This window comes from Capra hircus, chromosome 22 (assembly GCF_001704415.2).
Source record: "Capra hircus breed San Clemente chromosome 22, ASM170441v1, whole genome shotgun sequence".
NCBI lineage: Eukaryota > Metazoa > Chordata > Mammalia > Artiodactyla > Bovidae > Capra > Capra hircus.
This window is the reverse complement of record NC_030829.1, coordinates 42724226-42743686: the sequence shown is the minus strand read 5'-3', so window position 1 is coordinate 42743686 and position 19461 is coordinate 42724226. Positions and strand designations below refer to the sequence as shown.

The 19461-nt window shown below is 48.9% G+C and overlaps 1 protein-coding gene across 9 annotated transcripts in view; it reads right to left on the bottom strand.

Annotated features, from left to right (window-relative positions):
• FAM107A (family with sequence similarity 107 member A) overlaps positions 1–18542 on the bottom strand; it is a 36282-nt gene extending 17740 nt beyond the window's left edge. The window contains exon 1 of one of the 9 annotated variants that reach the window (XM_013973631.2): positions 18333–18542. In XM_013973631.2, the coding sequence (XP_013829085.1) occupies positions 18333–18411 (79 nt within the window). In that variant the 5' untranslated portion in view covers positions 18412–18542. Of the gene's footprint in view, positions 1–4437; positions 4623–4687; positions 5025–5058; positions 5100–5121; positions 5370–17004; positions 17131–18332 lie in introns of those variants that run through there. The other 8 variants (XM_005695778.3, XM_005695775.3, XM_018038251.1 and 5 more) reach the window with 8 other exon arrangements.

Below are 19461 nucleotides of genomic sequence, written 5' to 3'. Positions count from 1 at the left end.
GATATACGGATGCATATAGCTGAGTCACTTTGCTGGGCAGCGGAAACACAACATTGTAAAGCAACTATAGTAAAAATAATTTTTAAAAAAAACTGGTTCTTTGAGAAGATGAACAAAATCTATAAATCTTCAGCCAGAATCATCTAGAAACAAAAAGAAGAAGGCTCAAATCAATAACATTAGAAATGAAAAATAAGTTACAATGGACTCCACAGAAATAGGAAAAAGATCCCAGGAGACGACTACAGGCAAGTGTATGCCAACAGAATGGAGAACCTGGAAGAAAGGGACAACCTCTTAGAAAAGCACAATCTTCCAGGACTGAACCAGAGGAAGTGGAAAATATGAACAGACCAGGCACAGGTACCAAAACTGAAACTAATTAAACAGCTCCGAACGCACAAAAGTGCAGGGCCAGACAGCGCCACAGGCATTCTGTCAAACATTTAGAGAAGAGCTCACGCCTATGCTCCTGAAATTCCCCAGAACACTGCAGCGCAACGAACACTCCCAGTCATTCTGTGAGGCCACCGTCACCCTGATGTTAATAGCAAAAGCAGACAGATATCACAAGAGAAAGTCACAGGCCAACATCACTGATGAACGTAGACACGGAAATCCTCAACAAAACACTGGCAAACTGATTCCACCAATACATTAAAAAGGATCATATAGTAGCATGATAAGTGGGATTTATCCTAGGGTTGCAAGGATTTTTTAATATCCACAAAACAGTCAGGGTGATACATCACAGTAAGAAACTGAAGAATACTTTTGACCAAATTCAACAGTCATCTACCATAGAAACTCTCTAGAAAGTGAATATAGAAGGAACTTACTGCAACATAGTAAATAACATGAAACAAACCTGCTGCTAACATCACACTCAATAGTGAAAAGCTGAAGGCGGCTCCTCTAAGACAAGGAATGGGACGAGGCTGTCCACTTCTGCCACTTTTACTGAACATGGTCTTGGAAGTTCTAGCCGTGGCAATCAGAGAAGAAAAAGAACAAAAGGAATCCAAATTGGAAAAGAAGTAAAACTCTCACTGTTTGCAGATGACAGGACACTATAGGGGACCAGAAAACCACCAGTGGTCATCAAGGAATGTGGTAAAGTTGCAGGATACAAAATTAATACACAAATCCACTGCATCTATACATTAACAGCGAAAGATCAGAAAAAGAAACATTCCCACCCAAAGCAATCTACAGATTGAATGCAATTCCTATTATATTATTAATAGCATTTTTCACAGAACTAGAACAAAAAGTTCTAAAATTTATATGAAAACACAAAATACCCCAAATACCCTAAGAAATCCTGAGAAAGAAAAATGGAGCAGGAGGAAATCAGACTCCCTGATCAGGCTAGACTACAAGGCTACAGTCAGTGTAGTACAGTACTGGTACCCAAACAAATACACACCCCCAGAACAGGCTAGAAAGACCAGAAATAAATCCACACAGATACGGTGGGCTAACACGACAGAGGCGGCAAGGATATGCAATATTCTTGAAATAAAATCTCTTCGTAAACAGTGCTGGAAAACCTGGACAGCTCTGTGTAAAAGAATGAAATTAACACCATAGACAAAAATAAACTCGAAATTGCTTAAAGACCTAAAGGTAAGACAGCACACTGTTTCCCTAGAGGAAAGCAGAGGCAGGACACGGTTTGACGTAAAGCACAGCAGTATCTTTTTCAACCTGTCTTTAGAGCGATGACAGTAAAAACAAATGGGACCTAATTAAACTGAAACCCTTTTGCACAGTAAAGCAGATCGTAAAGAAAACAAAAAGACAACCCACAGAGTAGGAAAAAATATTTGCAAAGGAACTGAAAAGGAATTGATCTCTAAAATATACAAACAGCGCATGCAGCTCAATATCAAAAAAGCAAACAAGCCAATCGAAAAATGGGCAGAAGACCTAAATAGACATTTCTCCAAAGACATCCAGGTGGCGAAGAGGCACATCACTGATTATTAGAGAAATACAAATCAAAACTATAATGAGACACCCGCCTCACACTGGTCAGAATGGTCATCATGAAAAGTCGCAAACGATAAATACTGCAGAGGGTATGGAGAGAAAGGAACCCTCCTACACTGTTGGTGGGAATGTAAATTGGTACAGTACCAACTTACAGCATGTACCAATTTACAGAAAGTAAATTGGAAAACAGTATGGAAGTTCTGCAAAAAAAAAAACTGAAAAGTTTTAAAAATGAAAAAGAGCAATCCCACTCCTGGGAAACGGAAGGAAACTGTAATTCAGAAAGATGTATGCACCCAAATGTTCATAGCAGCACTACTGACAGTAGCCGAGACATGGAAGGAACCTAAATGTCCACTTCACGGAGGAGTGGATACAGGAGATGTGGCACAGAAATACAAGGGAGTATCACTCAGCCATCAAAATGAATCACGCCATCTCCAGCAACATGGGTCAGCCTGGAGATTATCACACTAAGTGAAGACAGTCAGATAAGGACAGATACCATATGATATTGTTTACATGCAGAATCTTTAAAAAAAATGATAGAAATGAACTTCTTGACAGAAACAGATTCAGGCTTAGAAAACTTACGGTCGCCAGCCGGTAAAGGTGGGGAGTAGGGATAAATTGAAATAAGTGTATACACCCTGCTACATTCAAAACATAATTAATAAGGACCTAGTGAATAGCACAGTGAACTTTGTTCAATATTCTGTAATAACCTAACTGGGAAAAAATTTTTTAAATGCATGTGTGTGTGTGTGTGTGTATATATATATATATGTATAATTAAATCACTTTGTTGCACACCTGAAACTGAATCAACGTAAGTATAGTTCAATATGACATAAAAAAATAAAAAGCCTCCAAAGTGATTCTAATAGACAACTTTGTAACACAGAGTTTAAAAAAAAACAAGCTTTTTTTGCTTTGGCCTGAGTGATTTCAGCTGACTGGTTGGACTGGCTCTTGGGGGCGGGTCTGGTTACAGTCGGTGTGCTTGGCAGCTTTGTGACCTTGGATGGGAACTTAACTTCCTGGACCCTTCTCTCTACAATCAAGATGCTGTGAGGACTGGGCAGGCTGAAGTGGTGGAGGTGGGGCAGAGGCAGCCAACGACAGACTCTGAAACTGTAGCCCTCGAGGCTCCTCTGTCCACGGGATACTCCAGGCGAGAATAGTGGAGTGGGTTGCCATGCCCTCCTCCAGGGCATCTTCCTGAGCCAGGGATCGAACCCGCGTCGCTCATGTCTCCTGCATGGACAGGCAGGCTCTTTACCGCCGCCGCCAAGGGGACCCATGTTGAGCACCTGACATCTGATGAAGGCTCGTTCGCCTGCATTCGGGTCTCACAGTCTCCCCCAGGAGGCAGCCAGTGGTACTGTTTTATTATTCCCATTTTCTAAATGGGAAAACTGAATCTCAGAAAGGCCAAGCTACTTGTCCAAAGACACGCAAAATAAATGGCAAAGTCAGCAGCTTTGGGCCGCAAAGCCAGTGCTCTTTCTGCCACTGCGGTGTCTTCCAGGTGCAAGGCATCGCCTCGGTCAGCCAGGCAGCTTTACATCCCTTGCCTCTCCGGACACTCGAGAGAGCCCAGTAGAGGCAGTGGGAGCCCTTTGATATGAGAAACCGGTGCTGCTAACTGGGGAACTCTGTGCCCTCCCACTGGGGAGGCCGGCCCGGCCCTCACTGCTCTGGGCTTAAGCCAGAATCCACCGGCCTGTCTGCCCCCCGCTGGGCTGCTAGGAGAGTCCAGCTGGTGGCCGTGCCTCCCGGGGTGTTGTCTGAGTCTTCACTCTTCTGCGCTCCCTCCCCCTGCCCTTGTTCCTCATTACTGATCAAGCTGGCGCGTTTACAACACAGCCAGTGATCTCCTCGGTTCCGCGTTTCACGGGATGGACGCGCAGAGGAGAAGGGAAGCTTTGAAAATAACTACTGACCAAGGAGAAAGAGGCTTTCAGTGAAAGTGACGAGCGTGGCCATTGCATTTCCGAACCTTCATACCTCCTTCCTCCCAGTGGGTAGAGTACCCATTTGTATTTCCCTGACCTGCAGCCACAGCGTGGCATATCTGGGGGCCTCCTCCACACTTCCAGCCCCCCGCCCCTGATGCCTGGAAGCCCCGGCCAGAGCGGCTGGATCACTAGGACGCAGCCCCTCCCCCCCCCAACCAAACTGGCTCAAGACAAACTTCCTCAGCATTCTGCTGGAGTCTCCCATGACCTCCTCGTTTGTGAGATGGTCTGGTGGGTACACACGGCTTCGAATCAGTTCCATAGCAGAGTCCAGGGCTGGACGTGGAAGGTCCTTAGCGAGGGGGGTGGAGAGTCCTGTGCAGTTGATCAAGGCACAGTGTCGGCCCACCAGTGGCATGATGCCAGCCACCCCACTTGACCAGTGCCTCTCGGCGGGGGGGATCCTGGCAGGACTTACCACCAGTGGAGCGAAGAGCCACTCAGCGTCCAAGCTGGCCAGAGATGCAGGTACGGGGGCTGCCCCACAGCGGGGAAACCGCTGGGTTTAGCAGCAGTTCAGAAAAGTGATGCACCCGACCCCATAGCCCCCCGATTTCTGGCCCAGTACCAGCCTTGCCTCACACTGCAAAGTGCTGAAGCCAAACCCAGGCGGGCAACGCGCGGCTGTGCCCTCACCCTGTGCCACGAGCTGCGCGCAGCGGCCGCACCTCATGAAATCCTTACGACGGACTGAGGAGGTGGTGCTCTTGAGACCCCTTTGTGCCAATGAAGACACCGAAGCTGAGGGGTCTTTCCCAGATCACACGGCCAGCAAGTGAAGGCTCCGGAGCCTAAGCTGAGCTGTCTGTCTGGGGCCGTCTCGGCTGGCCTCTGACCCTTGGGTTCTCAAGAGAACTACAGCTGCTACGAGGTCATACCACGCATGAACTCAGAGGCATCTGAGCATTCGGAAGAAAGAGATCAGCCAGAGCAGGGCGCGGGGGAGGCTGCATCCGAGTGCTCCCTCCACGGCCTCTCCGAGCCCTTTCCCAAACCCAGGTGCCCAGAGGCACCCGCGTCATCTCGCAGAGTGCGGTACCTGGGCTCAAAGAGCTCTGCCCCCCTGCCGGCCTCCCTGGCGCTGGGAGGCTGCCCTCCTTACCCCGCCACACCCCTTCTTGGCACCGCACCCCAGCTCAGCAGCACGGGGGACAGAAGAGAGCCGGTCTTACTCCTCAGCTGAGCCCGCGTCCTTGGGAAGAGAACTTCCGAGCGCAGCGCTGCTGGTCCTCGCTCCACCAGAGTCCCGGGTGAGCCAGGAGGGGCCGCCTCCACAGGGCGGTTCGTCAAGCCCTGGGGATGAAGAGAGCCAGCGAGGGAGGCGGCTCTGCGCTCCTGTTTATTCTGGTATCATTAGAAAGGAACTGTTACTATAGTAACGGGTATTACACTTGGTGCTCGGCCACTTCCTCCATGCGGAACACTGTGTCCGAGCCCCACTGCCGGGGAGGCAGGCGCAAATAAGTATCGATTTGGTCAGATCGTTGAGGGGCAAGGACACGCCAAGCTTTGTTCTGAGCGGCGTGGCTCAGGCACAGGCATTTCCCTTATTTCTGATGGAGGGTCAGCCAGAATGCCTTCTGGCACCTCCCTGACCTGGTGGGGGTGGGGGGCAGGCTTCCTGCTGCCTGGCGCGCCTCCCCAGGGGAAAGCGGCTGTGGGTGCAAAGGAGGGGAAACTAGGCTGCATCAGTTCCAGTCATCCACGTACAGGCCAACAACTCCATCCTTGGTGCTTCCTCAGTGCCCTTAACCTCAGTGGGGAGCCACAGGATGGCGCCCAGGGGAGGTGGGTGAGTGGACGCTGACCAGCTCTGGGCCAGACCAGCCCTGGTGTTCGTCCCTGCTCAGCCCGGCATGAGCCCCTCGGGCAGCCGGTCGGCAACCCCTGAGCCTTGGTTACTGTCTGTCAAGTGTGGAAAACAACAGTGGTTGAGAAGAAACACAGATGAGCTGACACCGGGAAGCAGGCGGTCAGTGTGCAGCAAGGAGGACTTTTCCTGCGGAGAGAGCTGGACTTGGTGTGAATGGCGTGCAGCGCCGTCCCTGGTGGGGTCTGTGCTCCGAAGGTCTCGTCTCAAGGAGTCAGTGTATGAGTGTGAAAATAAAGAGCATGTGTAGCTGCCAAAGGCCAGTGTGGGTGTTTACAGATAACACAGGCATTCTCCTAGTTTCACAATCGGCTCACTTGGAACGTGGACGTGTTTTCTAGCCTGTGTTGTCATTCCTTAATCCCCTAGTGAGGAAGCTGACCTCCACTTAAACTTGGCCCTCTTCCCACCTCTACTTTCTCGTGAAGAGTCCGGGTGGGTTGGGAAGTGATTAGACCCAGGGCATACACCCAGCATGAATGCCAGCATTAAAAATGCAATTTTGCTTCAGTAAAATATTAGCAAACTGAATCCAACAGTTCATAAAAGGATCATACACTATGATCAAGTTGGATCCATTCCAGGTTCACAAGGATGGGTCAACATATGCAAACTGGTCAGTGTGGTACCCCATATCAACAAAGGACAGAAACCATCGGATCACTTCAGTAGAGGCAGAAAAAGCATTTGATCAAATTCAACACGCGTTCATGATGAAAATTCTCAGCGAAGTGGGTACAGAGGGAACATAGCTCAATGATAAAAGCCATCAATTACAAACCCAGCATAATACTCAACAGTGAAAAGCTGAAAGCCCTCCCACTAAAACCTGGAACAAGACAAGGATGCCTGCTCTTACCACTTCTATTCAGCATGGTATTGGAAGTCCTAGCCATCACAATCAGGCAAGAAAAAGAAATACAAAGCATCCAAATCAGAAGGGAAGAGGTAAATTCATCACATACAGGTGACATAATATAGACAGCCCTACAGATTCCACACAAAAGGGTCAGAACTGATCAGCTGAACCCATCAAAGTAGCAGGACACAAGGCGGACATACAGAAATCTGTTGATTCCTTGCCATTTGCAGTAACATGGACGGACTCAGACATCGTCATACCGAGTGAAGTAAATCAGCCAGAGAAGAACTATCGTATGACATCCCTGAGGTGTAGGATCCAAAAAGAAATGATATGAATGAACTTACAGAAACAGACTCACAGACTTAAGAGAATGAACGTTTGGTTGCTGGAGAGAAGGGCAGGGAGGATGGAGGGAAGGGATAGTTGGGGAATTTGGGATGGACGTGTACACAGGGCTGTGTTTAAACTGGATAATCGACTAGGACCTGCTCAGTGTTATGTGGCTGCCTGGATGGGAGGAGAGTTTGAAGGAGAACCGTCCACAAAGACAGACTCAAAATGGCTTAAAGACTGAAGCACAAAACAGACCCAAAATAAAGTACCAAAAAAACTCACAGAAAAGAACATCGGCAAAACGTTCTCTGACATCAATTGTGGCAAGATCGTCTTAGTCTCCCAATGCAAAATAAATAAAAGCAGAACCCAGATGGCGGAAGGTAGGCTATGGAGCTCACCCATCTCCACAAATACATCAGAGATACAAGTGGAGTGATTGGCAGAGAACATCACTGAATGCTGGCCGAAGACCTCTGACCTCTGACCTCCGAAAGGGCAAGAAAACCTTAACCCACACAGAAGGAGCATAAAGTGATATCTTCACAAATGGAACCCTACAAAACAATAAAGAAAGAGTAAACTATTGTTACAAAAACATGGATGTGGAGCCCTGCCCCAGGCCAAGGTGCGAGTCCCTGTACCAAGACCGCAGAAGCGGAGCCCGGAACCAAGGACACCTCCGAAGCTGTTTGAGTCCCTTTGTAACCATTGCCAAAAGCCCCTGATCATCCCTGACAAGGTTCCTGACTCAAATTGGCAAATATGCCCACTCCAGTAAACGCTATTAGCCCCCTAACCAATCACCTAGTGCTAGCCTTCCAGCAGGAATTTTCTTTGTCTTGAGCCTATAAACTCACAAAATTGGCTGTTAACTCAGGAGAACCGTCAACTCTCCCTGGCCTGTCAGGTCAGCCCGCTGCACTTGCCATGCCCACATTGTCTCTGCTCTTTGTTCCTAATAAATTCACTCCCCTCTGCAATACTGTGTCTGGAAATTCTTTTCCAGCCTGCACTCAGATTGCCCCAACAATGGATGCCTCATGGAAAAAAGGATGTTGAGAGTCAGATGCCACAAGAGAATACATACTCAGTGATTCTATTTATATACATTTCAACACAGAGAACACGTGGTGATTGGAGTCAGAATAGTGGGTATTGATTGCATAGTGTTAATCAGACAGGTGATGTGCAGGTGAATTCCATTTTAAAAAATACTTCAAGCTGACCATGTAAGATTTGTGCACTTAACTGTAGGGGTGTTACACTTAAGCAAAAATTTTAATATTTTGGTTTTCACTAATACCTAAACAAACCGGAAGTTCTCTTCAGGCAGGAATAACATCCACGATGCAGTGAATTCAATTATAAATACACTGTGCCTTTTTATCTGATGAGAATCACATGGATATTTATGAAAACTCATTTATTTCTAGGACACAAATGATTTCCAACTTCTGTCCTCCATAACTTCCATAGACTAACTTCTGATCATTTTTTAACAAGACACGTGCAATTCAGTGTTTGCTGCTGCACTATTTACAATACCCACAACGTGGAAGAAACCCTGAATGTCCATCGTCAGAGGCTAGCAATGAAAGATCGGAAAGAGAAATTGAGACGATGAGATTGTTTCCCATGGCAACAAAAAGAGAGGAAAGGTCCACTGCCGGAGGAATGGAGAGAGAAGATGTGGTGCATAACACAAGGGACTATTACTCAGTCGTGAAAATAAAGGAGCGCCATCTGCAGCCACAGGGGTGGGCCTGGGGACTGTCTCACTGAGCGAAGCGAGCCAGACACAGAGGCAGACGTGACGGCACTTTATGGGGCGGAGCCAGAACCGCGGTGCAGACGGACCTACAGAACAGAAGCCGAGTCACAAATGTGTAAGACACATTTAGCGGGTGAGGGAGGGATAAATGCAAAGACGAGGATGGAAACACACACACTAGTATACATAAAACAGATGACCAGTAAAGCCTGCTGTAAAGCACAGGGCACTCTATCAGTGCTCTAATGGCCTAATGGGAAAAGAATCTGAAGAAAAAGGCGGCTCTGGGTTTATGTGCAACTGAGTCACTTTGCTCTACACCTGAAACTAACACAACATTGTAAATCCACTACACTCCAATAATTCAAAAAATACTGTGATTTGCAGCAACATGGATGGTCCTAGAGATTACATACTAACTGGAGTCAGTCAGAGAAAGGCAAATATTATATTGTATCACTTAAATATGGAATCTGAAAAAATAACACAAATGGACTTACTGACTCTCAGACACAGAAGAAAATTATGGTTACCAAAGGAGGTGGTGGGGAGGGACAGATTTGGAGTACGGGATTAACAGATACACACTACTGTATATAGAATGAATAAACAGCAAAGTTTCACTATCTAATACAGGAACGATATTCACTATCTTGTAATAAGAATGGGAAACTACCTGCAAAAGAATAGATTTATATATGTGTGTATGTATATGCAGTCATATATATATATATATATATATATATAAAAGTGAATCTCGACTATACACCTGAAACTAACATATTATCTGTTTTTTAATTGGAGTACAGTTGCTTTACAATATTGCGGTAGTTTCTGCTGTACAACAAAGCTAACACAATATTATAAATAAACTCTTAATAAAATGCACTTTGATCCTCTTTGGCCTGTGTTACTCAGGTAACCAACATTTATTGAGTACCTACTGTGTTCCTGCCACTGCCCAGTGCCGGAGGTACAGTGTAAAGGAGACCATATCCTTGTGCTCAGGTAACTTGCTTTCAAGGTGTAGTTCAGACCAAAAAATGAGACAAACAAGAAAATGTCAAGCTGCGGTGAACATTCTGATGAATGCAAGCCTGGGCAAGATAGAGGGGAAGGCTTGGGACCTCAGGAAGGGTGGAGAGTGGGGATGTGACATTTTCAGGAGGCTGGAGTGGTGGGGAGGAGAGCATCCCAAAGTGAAGACAGCTAGCGCAGAGGCTCCAGGGTAGAATGCAAGGAGGCCACTGGCGTGGAGGCTGGGCGTGAGTGAGACAGAAGCAAGTGGGGGCAGGCAGCCTGCGTGTCCTGGGAGCTTTGGCCAGACCGCCATTCTGGAGCCAGGTCAACTTACAGGGTCTCAGATTTGCCCGTGTTAAACAATCTTCTGAAAACAAGACACATTCCTTTTATTTCTCCTTCCTAATTGTTTCTTAACGTCCCCGTGAGTGGCGCCTCTCCCAGCTTCCCATCCTGCTGTGGCCTAACTTGATGAGATCTGAAGCTGGGAGACACTAACCAGGTTCTTGTCCCACCGCTCTTCGCTGTCACTGGTCCTCCCCACATGTCCCCTGTGCAGACAACTAGTATTGGCGGCGGCACTTCCCAGGGCCCACAGTGTCCTCTGACAAGTGACGAGCAACACGGATGCTGGGCAGGAGGACCTGCTGAGTGTCTGCTCACCACCCGGGGCAGAGACACCCCCAGCCCATCTCAGCCCCGGGGAGCCGGCTGCGGCCGTCCAGCCCCACTGTGTGTTCCCTTTATCAGAGGCTTCTGATGGCAGCACCAGAGCAATCGAGAGCCAAGGACAGTCGGGCAGAAAACACCCTCCCCCGCGCCCCTGCCCTCAGGTTGGGTGCCTTTTCCCCAGGCAGTTGGGACCCACTGTACTTCCTCCACTAAAGCGCTTCTTCCAGTCCAGCCTGTGTGCAGACCCCTCAGTCTCTCTCACCGGCTGTCAGCGGAGGGCAGGGCCTCACCCTGTGCTTCTTAGTATCCTGTGCCCGTACCAGCTGCTCAGCCCTACTGCTGACTCGCAGATGTGGATATCCCTGAACTTGGGACAGCACCATCTTGCTGTGTGTGTGCACACACGTGTGAGCATGTAACTGTGTGCAGTCAACAGCCACCATTTCCCAAGCCATACCTCATCAGTAAGAAATTATGCTACGTCTTATAATGAGATGCCATCAATACCATATTTATTGATTAACCTAAAGAAACATGTCTACTGCATATTTGGTGAAAAATCAAAGGGCAACATCATACCTAGTCCGATTCCTCTTTTTCCCCTCCAAGATAAAGTTAGTGTGTGCACAGAGAACCAATCTGCAGGCATATACACCCAACTGTTAAGAGAGGTCAGCTCTAGACCAGCGTATCTCAGATGTCATTACTAGCCTTCACTGGGCACGAGTGTTACAGTCAAACTGCTGGGCCAGGTTTCTGGATTTCTGTATTAGAACCTAAGAGGGAGGGGCCTAGGAATCTGGAATTTTAGCAAGTTCCCCTGGGAGTCTGTTTATATTTGAGAGTCTGGGAACCACTATTCTGCAGCATAAAATTATAGGCCTTTCTCTTTTGTCCCAGTATTTCTGTAATGTTTATGCCTAAAAAAAAAAAAAAAAGCATATATTGCCTTTATTATCAGAAAAAAAAAAAAACCCAAGATGAAAACTATGGAAAAAGAGCAACCTTTTCCAACCATAGTTAAAATTCACATCTGGTTCAGTCATGTACATTTTACATACTGAAAAATAGAGGCCTTTTGGTCAAATGAGCCTGTTAAGAGTGTACTCCAAGCAGTGGCCAGATTCAACCCAAGATGCTACCTCCTGCCTTGGTCTGTGTGGCTTTCCCATTCTCCCATACAGCCAGACTCCAAATTACAGGGGCCTGGGGACTGGAGTTTTTACTCAGTCCCATGGAGGACCTTAGGGGGATTTCAGAGGCTGAGCACACCTCTCCCACACTCCCCTTCCTGTCCCTCTGAAATCTGTTTTCTTGGGAAATAGATGAGCTAAAAAGAAGGTGGGTAGTGAAGACCTATCTGAGCCACCAAGGAAGCATGAGGAACAGTCCATGGGGTCATAAAGTCGGATACAACTGAGTAACACTTTCACTAGTCTAAGGCCAGGAGAGGCAGTCATGAGTGGGAGCTGAGGAATTTTCCTACATCTGTAGTGGGCTGGGGCTGCAGCTTGCACTGCGGCTGCTGCTGCTGGTGCAAAGTCGCTTCAGTCATGTCTGACTCTGTGTGACCCCGTAGACGGCAGCCCACCAGGCTGCCCCGTCCCTGGGATTCTCCAGGCAAGAACACTGGAGTGGGTTGCCATTTCCTTCTCTGATGCATGAAAGTGAAAAGTGAAAGTGAAGTCACTCAGTTGTGTCCGACTCTTAGCGACCCCAAGCAGCCCCATGGACTGCAGCCCACCAGGCTCCTCCATCCATGGGAGTTTCCAGGCAAGAGTACTGGAGTGGGGTGCCATTTCCTTCTCCAAGGCGTGAAAGTGAAGTCGCTCAGTCATGTCTGACTCTTTGCGACCCCATGGACTGCAGCCTACCAGGCTCCTCTGGGATTTTCCATGGGATTTTCCAGGCAAGACTACTGGAGTGGGTTGCCATTGCTTGCACTAAAAACTCCAAAAACCCCCTTTCCTTTGATTTTTTGACCCCCACCCCCACCCCCAAGCAGACAGACGTCTGGAACAGCTTATCTGAGCCCACAAACACCAGACAAGAAGTTTCCATGGCAACTGCAAACTTCCTCAGCTCTGTATTCAGGCTAAATCGCCAAGGCCCCCTTTCAAGGCCTCAGTGAGGTGTCTGAGAAGCCACCCACAGAACAGCTTTAGGATCCAACCTCCCCCCGACCCACCCCCACCACTCTGACCCCCAACCTGCTCCGCTGAAAGGACATGGCAGCAGAAGCTGTACTGGCAGAAAAACTTGTCATGGGATCCCTGGAGAGATTATAAAAGGAATGAGAGTCGCCTTTACAACAAATTTGAACCAGGAAGAATGTACCCTGTGGAGGGATTGAAGCATGAAAACAGGAAAGCGGGAGGGAGGGGGAAGAACTGAGGGGCTTGTTTCAGAAAGCTGGCTCTCAACCCAGCCGCAGTTAGGCGTGCTGAATCTGGTCTCTTAGCTGCAGAAGGACCCGGAGGGACCCCGGACCTCCAGCATATTTTAACTCACTTGCAGCCAGACAAAATATGGACAGTGGACTCAGATACCAGAGAGGGGATGTGAGAGTGTGTGTCTGTGTCGAGAGGAACCAGGACAGACCACGGGTTATCAAGCCAAGCAAACTTCCATGATGCCTGGCAATGGGGCTGCCAAATGTATGATAGCCAACAAAAATGCAGCATCCCAACATGTGTAAATCAATGAAGTTAGAACACACCCTCAGACCATGCACAAAAATGAACTCAAAATGGCTTAAAGACCTAAACCTAAGACATGATACCATAAAACTCTTTGGAGAGAGCATAGGCAAAAACATTCTCTGACAGAAGTAGTACCAATGTTGTCTTAGGTCAGTTTCCCAAAGCAATAGAAATTAAGGGGGAAAAAAAAAGACGAACCTAATTAAAAGCTTTTTGGAAGCAAAGGAAACCATTAAAAAAAAAAAGGCAGAAAAAAAAAACAACCTACAGAATGGGAGAAAATATTTGCAAGTGATGTAACCGACAAGGGCTTACTCTCCAAAATATGCAAACAGCTCACACAACTCAACAACAATAAACAGCCCAGCTGAAAAATGGGCAGAAAATCAAAGACAGGCCCTCAACTCCCAGGCCTCGGACTGCTGCTGGCACCTGTAGGGACCGGGTTGCACCTCAGGAGGGTGAGCAGCAGGCTGATCAAGTGAAGCTTCATCTGCCCCTCCCTATAGCTCACATTACTGCCTGAACAGTTCCTCCCCTACCCATGGAAAAACTGTCTTCCACAAAACCGGTCCCTCATGCCAAAAAGGTTGGGGACTGCTAAGCTAAGACATTTCTCCAAAGATGACATACGGATGACCAGTAGGCACATGAAATGCTCAGCATCACTAAATTATTAGAGACACGCAAATCAAAACTACCATGAGGTATCACCTCGCACTGATCATAATGGCTGTCATTAAAAAGTCTATAAATAACAAATGCTGGAGAGGATGTCGAGAAAAGAGAATCCTACACTGAGTGGGAATATAAGTTGATGTAGCCACTGTGGAAAACAGTATGGAGATTCCTCAGAAAACTAAAAATAGAATTACCATGTGATCCAGCAATCCCACTCCTGGGCATATATCCAGACAAAGCTATAATTCAAAAAGATACATGCACCCCTGTGTTCATAGCAGCACTATTCACGACAGCCAAGACATGGAAATGCCCATCAACAGATGAACGGATGAAGAAGACACGGTACGTATATGCGATGGAATACTACTCAGCCACAAAAAGAAAGCAAGCATGCCGTCTGCAGCAGCACAGCTGCAACTAGAGATCAGCACACGAGGTGAAGTCAGTCAGAGGGAGAAAGACAAGCACCGCACGGTATCACTTGCATGTGGAATCAAAACTGTGACACGGACGAATGTGTCTACAAAACAGACACAGACCCACACAGAGATCAGACCTACAGCTGCCAAGGGGGAGGGCTGGAGGGCACGTGACCAGCTGGGAGCTGGGGGTCACCAGATGCAAACCGTTACATACGGAATGGATGAACAATGAGGTCCTACTCTATGGCACAGGGAACTGTATCCAATCTCCTGGGATAAACCATAATGGAAAATAATTAAAAAAAAAAAAGAATGTATCTATGTGTAAAAAAAAACACACAGCAGGTCCAGTTAAATTTGAATTTCAGATTAGCAAACCCATACAATATTTGGGACATATTTGCACTGAAATATTATTCATTGTGTATCTGAGATTCAAACGTAACCATTTTAACTATTTTATCTGGCAGCCTTGCTTGGCAGGCAGCAGTGAAAACGATGACCATCATCTGGGTGCAGAGAAGCGCAGACGCTGACATCCACGGGCATCTGGGAATGTGTCCCTCCGTCCATGCCGCGGAGACGCTGCCCTGCCTCGAAGGAACCTGGGCTGAGCTCCAGGCAGGAGAAGAGCCTCAGGTGGACCCTTACTCCAGCACTGCCTCACTTACCAGGCATGGCCAAGCATAAGTTGTTCCCCAGAGGTGACCCTTTCCAGCTCAGTGGTTAAGAACATGGGCCCTGGTGTTGACCCAGATACCAATCCTGGCTCCACTGTTGGGCAGCTCGGTGACCTTCACCTTCCTGCTTCCCCATCTCTAAACTGGGGCAGACGTTCTTTGGGGGAATAAGGGGGGCATGGCACAGGAACCGCTGCACACAGCGCCTGCCACAGCGGCAGGCTTCCAGAGTGGTAGCTGTCATCTCAACTAGCCCACTTAGAAACAGGAAGATAGAAGATATTTATGCAGGTGAAGAAAGATGGGATTAAAACTAGAGTCTGTAAAACTCAGCAACATGAAGCTCACAATCACCCACAAATCTCGCACAGCGAAGACCAAGAGACTGCCCCTAGCTTGCCAGCGGCTACTTTACAGCTAGTGGGATTGTGGGTGAGCCTTCCCCGTCCTCATTCTTGATTTTCCAGAATATCCATGATGAGCCTCTTTTACTCTAATACTGAGAAATTATTTTCAAATAATTTGACATGAGACATTTTCTATAAGTATTACATTACTTGAGGCTGGTGTAAATGAAAATGGGTTTGATCCTATCATACCGGTCCTCGGGGGGGCTTCTAACAGGAGGGGGCTCTTGCCTCTTTCACTCAATGGCCCAGTTGGCTCCTCACCCCCAACCCTTTTGTCTTCCTTGTGGGATACGGCTAGAGCAGTGGCCCCGGAGGCACATGGCCCTGGGTTAGAATCTCAGCTCCCACCCTTGACTGGCTGTGTGACCCTAGACAAGTCATGTTACCTTCTGAGCCTCAGTTCCCCCCTGTTTAAAATAGAGCTTAATACCACTTACCTCCCTGAAAGGAGGGACTTCTCTGTGTATCAGCACATGCCTGGGCCTTTCACAGGGCCTAATGTATAACAGTGGTCAGTACATACTAGCTGAATGAATCAATGAAGTTGATGACGGCAATCTACAGCATTTGGCAGAGAGTGGCAATAGCTAGTGACCAGCAATCATTTAGGGCTTCCCAGATGATGCTAGTCAGAGAAGGCAAAGGCACCCCACTCCACTACTCTTGCCTGGAAAATCCCATGGATGGAGGAGCCTGGAAGGCTGCGGTCCATGGGGTCGCTGAGGGTCGCACACGACTGAGTGAGTTCACTTTCACTTTTCACTTTCATGCATTGGAGAAGGAACTGGCAACCCACCCCAGTGTTCTCGCCTGGAGAATCCCAGGGATGGGGGAGCCTGGTTGGCTGCCGTCTATGGGGTCGCACAGTTGGACACGACTGAAGTGACTTAGCAGCAGATGATGCTAGTGGTAAACAACCTGACTGCCAGTGTAAGAGACACAAGAGACGGGGGTTCAGTCCTTTGGGTCAGGAAGATCCCTTGGAAGAGGAAATGGCAACCGGCTGCAGGACTCTTGCCTGGGAAATCCCATGGACAGAGGGGCCTGGCGGGCTACAGTCCAGGGGCTTGCTCAGACACGACTGAGCAAACACACACACAGCAGTCATTCAGCATGACGACTGTTCTGAGATGTGCAGACTTGGCGTAGATGCACCAAAGTTTGAGTGTGTTTTCTACACATTAGTGGGATAGAAAAGTTCCCCTAGCAGGACCACGGGCATGCTGCTTAAGCTCTGGAGCCTCAGTCTCCTCATCTACTAAATGGGGATAACAGCTGTGACTTCGTAGGGCTGTGAAGACAGTCAGTAGCACAGTGCCTAACGCGGTGCACGCGCTCCCTCTGTGAGGCCCGTGGACCCGCCTCTGCTCCCTCCCTTACAGCTCTGAGTTACTGGGCATTTGTGGCCCCAGGACGACTCTGGCATGTCTGCCCATGTCTGCCACCCTGGATGTATGTCCAGGAGAAAAATGTTCCTGTTTGAGTGAGGCTCATAGCTGTGGTTCCAGGTTAGAGAATACAAGATCTTCAGATTAGAGCTACCCTCTCCTCACCTTAGTGAGCAGGCAGGAACTGGATAGAGGCCCTTCGGAATAGGTGTCTTGTACAGAAATCCCGGGAGCTGAGGTTTGCAATCAGCTTCTTCAATTTCAGAGATCGCTTTCTTCCTGCTCTGGTTCAGCCAGATTTAAGGTACCCACCCCTGCGCCCCCCACCCCCCTTCCGGAAGGCGCCGCAGACCTTGGCCAGACCGTGCTTCTGGACTCAGAGAACCGTTGTTTCAAAGTTCCCAAGCAGTAACTCCGCGGGGACATCTCCCCGGGGCGGGGCCCATCTAAGTAGGAAACGCTCAGTCCCGAGCAGACTCCGTGAGGGCACGGGGCAAGCCCCGCTGCTGCGGACACGCACCCACCGTCCGCCGTTCTGCTCGCCGCGCTTTCCGCTGCAGGGCTGGGCGCCCAGGACTACCGGGTGGGGGTGGGCTCCTTGCCCAAGGCAGAGGGTAGCTGCCTCGGGAGCCTAAGTCCCTTCACATTTTGTTCTCGCCTGGCTGGCAGGGAGCCGACAGGGGACCGATATTCACCTCCTCTGAACCCCTGTCTCCAAGCACTAAGTTAGGAATGAAACACCCTAGACTCTTACTGCGGGAGTTCTTTTTCTTTCCACATCCTTGTATTTTCCAAATTATTTTCACACTGACCCTATATTACATTTACTTTATTTTCCTAAAGTAAAAAAACAAAAAACTATCGTCCTAAGTAGAAAAGCAGTATGTGTTTACTGCAAATGACAAAAAGACAGAAAAAAACACCCACACTCGAATCCTCAAAAACAACCATCATGTGTTTCTTTCCAAGTCGTTTTCTCCTTTAAATGTGTACAGCTAGAAAACTGGTTCCTCGCCTTCCTGGAACATGTCCTCGCCGTGCCCCCCGCGCTCCCCCCCAACACACTTTGCCCTCACAGAACAGTGGAAGCCCTTCACTAGCTGGCACGTGCTGCTTTAGGCTGCCAGTCTTGCCCATATCCGTTCGCCCATGCCTACCAAAGCCTTCCCGCGCTTGTGCGAGTGCAGGAATTTTGTAGTTATCTAACGGTGAGTGTCTGTGTATATTTGTGTGTGCGCGCACCACAGGATCGTATAAAAGGATAAAGCAATATATCTGAGAGTAGATCCCCAAAAGAACGAATGTAGGGAGGAAAGGAATGAAAGGAAAACAGAAGTAATTAAAAAGAATGAAAGACGGGAGGCAAGAAGGAAAGCACAGCAGTGAAGGACCAAGGCGCCCTGCCTGCTAGCCAGAGGCTGAGCGCAGCGCCCGCGGTGCCCTCCTCGCGCTCTCCCGGAGGCGGGGGGCCGGGGAGACTTGCCGCCACTTACCGGACCGGAGCAGCACCGCCCGGTAGAGCCCGGTGGCCTCAGTGGGCCCCCGTACCCGCTCTCCCAGCCTCTGCGCCATGCACCCGTGCGCTGGATAGCGGAGCTGGGGCCGCAGGCTGGGAGCGCACCGCGGAGCGCAGTCCTCCGCCGGAGCACCTTCACAACCGTGACTTGCCCGAGATCCAAACCCCACCGCAGATCAGGTTACACAGGGCAGGCGCGCCAGGCCCTGAGGCGCCCGCGGGGGAGGGACAGGAGGCCCGGGCCAGGCCGGTATCTCTGCCCAGGCTGGGCACGGGCAAGCCTCTGGCGTGAGGACTCCTGGCTTCACGGTTCCAAGGCCAAGGCGAGAACCCCGAGTCCTGATTTCCAGCCTGGCCTCCTACCTACTCTTCTCTGTTTCCCTAGCTGCTGGCCTTGCTGAATGCTGCAAGCAGGTGTGGGGTTCTGGAGTGCCATCTCTGGGATCAGGCCCGGTGCCACTAATTCATAGCTGTGTGACCCCACGATTCAGTTATCTAACCTCACAGAGCCTCAGTTTTCTCATCTGTAAAATGGGGATATCCATAGAATTCATCTCTCAGGGTTGTGAGGGTAACCAACACATTTTCACTGTCTTAGAACAGTGGGTAGCACAGAAAAATGCAATGTATTGTTTTTATTTTTTGTTTGTTTTTTTCCAGTGTTCCAAGGCATCCTGGGGTGGGTGACACTGAGAAGCGGGGGCTTCACTGACGGAAGTAAGTTGTGGTGAGAGGCCCCTGGGATTCCACCAGACTTCCTTCTCTGGCTTCGTGGAATCCCTATAACATCCAGAAATGGGAGGACCAGTTCAGTTGAGTCACTCAGTCATGTCCGACTCTTTGCAACCCCATGGCCTGCGGCATGCTAGGCTTCCCTGTCCATCACCAGCTCCTGGAGCTGACTGAAACTCATGTCCATGAGTCGGGGATGCCCTCCAACCATCTCATCCTCTGTCATCCCCTTCTCCTCCCGCCTTCAGTCTTTCCCAGCATTGGGGTCTTTTCAAATGAGTCATTCTTCACATTAGGTGGCCAAAGTATTGGAGTTTCAGCTTCAGCATCAGTGCTTCCAATGAATATTCAGGACCAATTTCCTTTAGGATGGA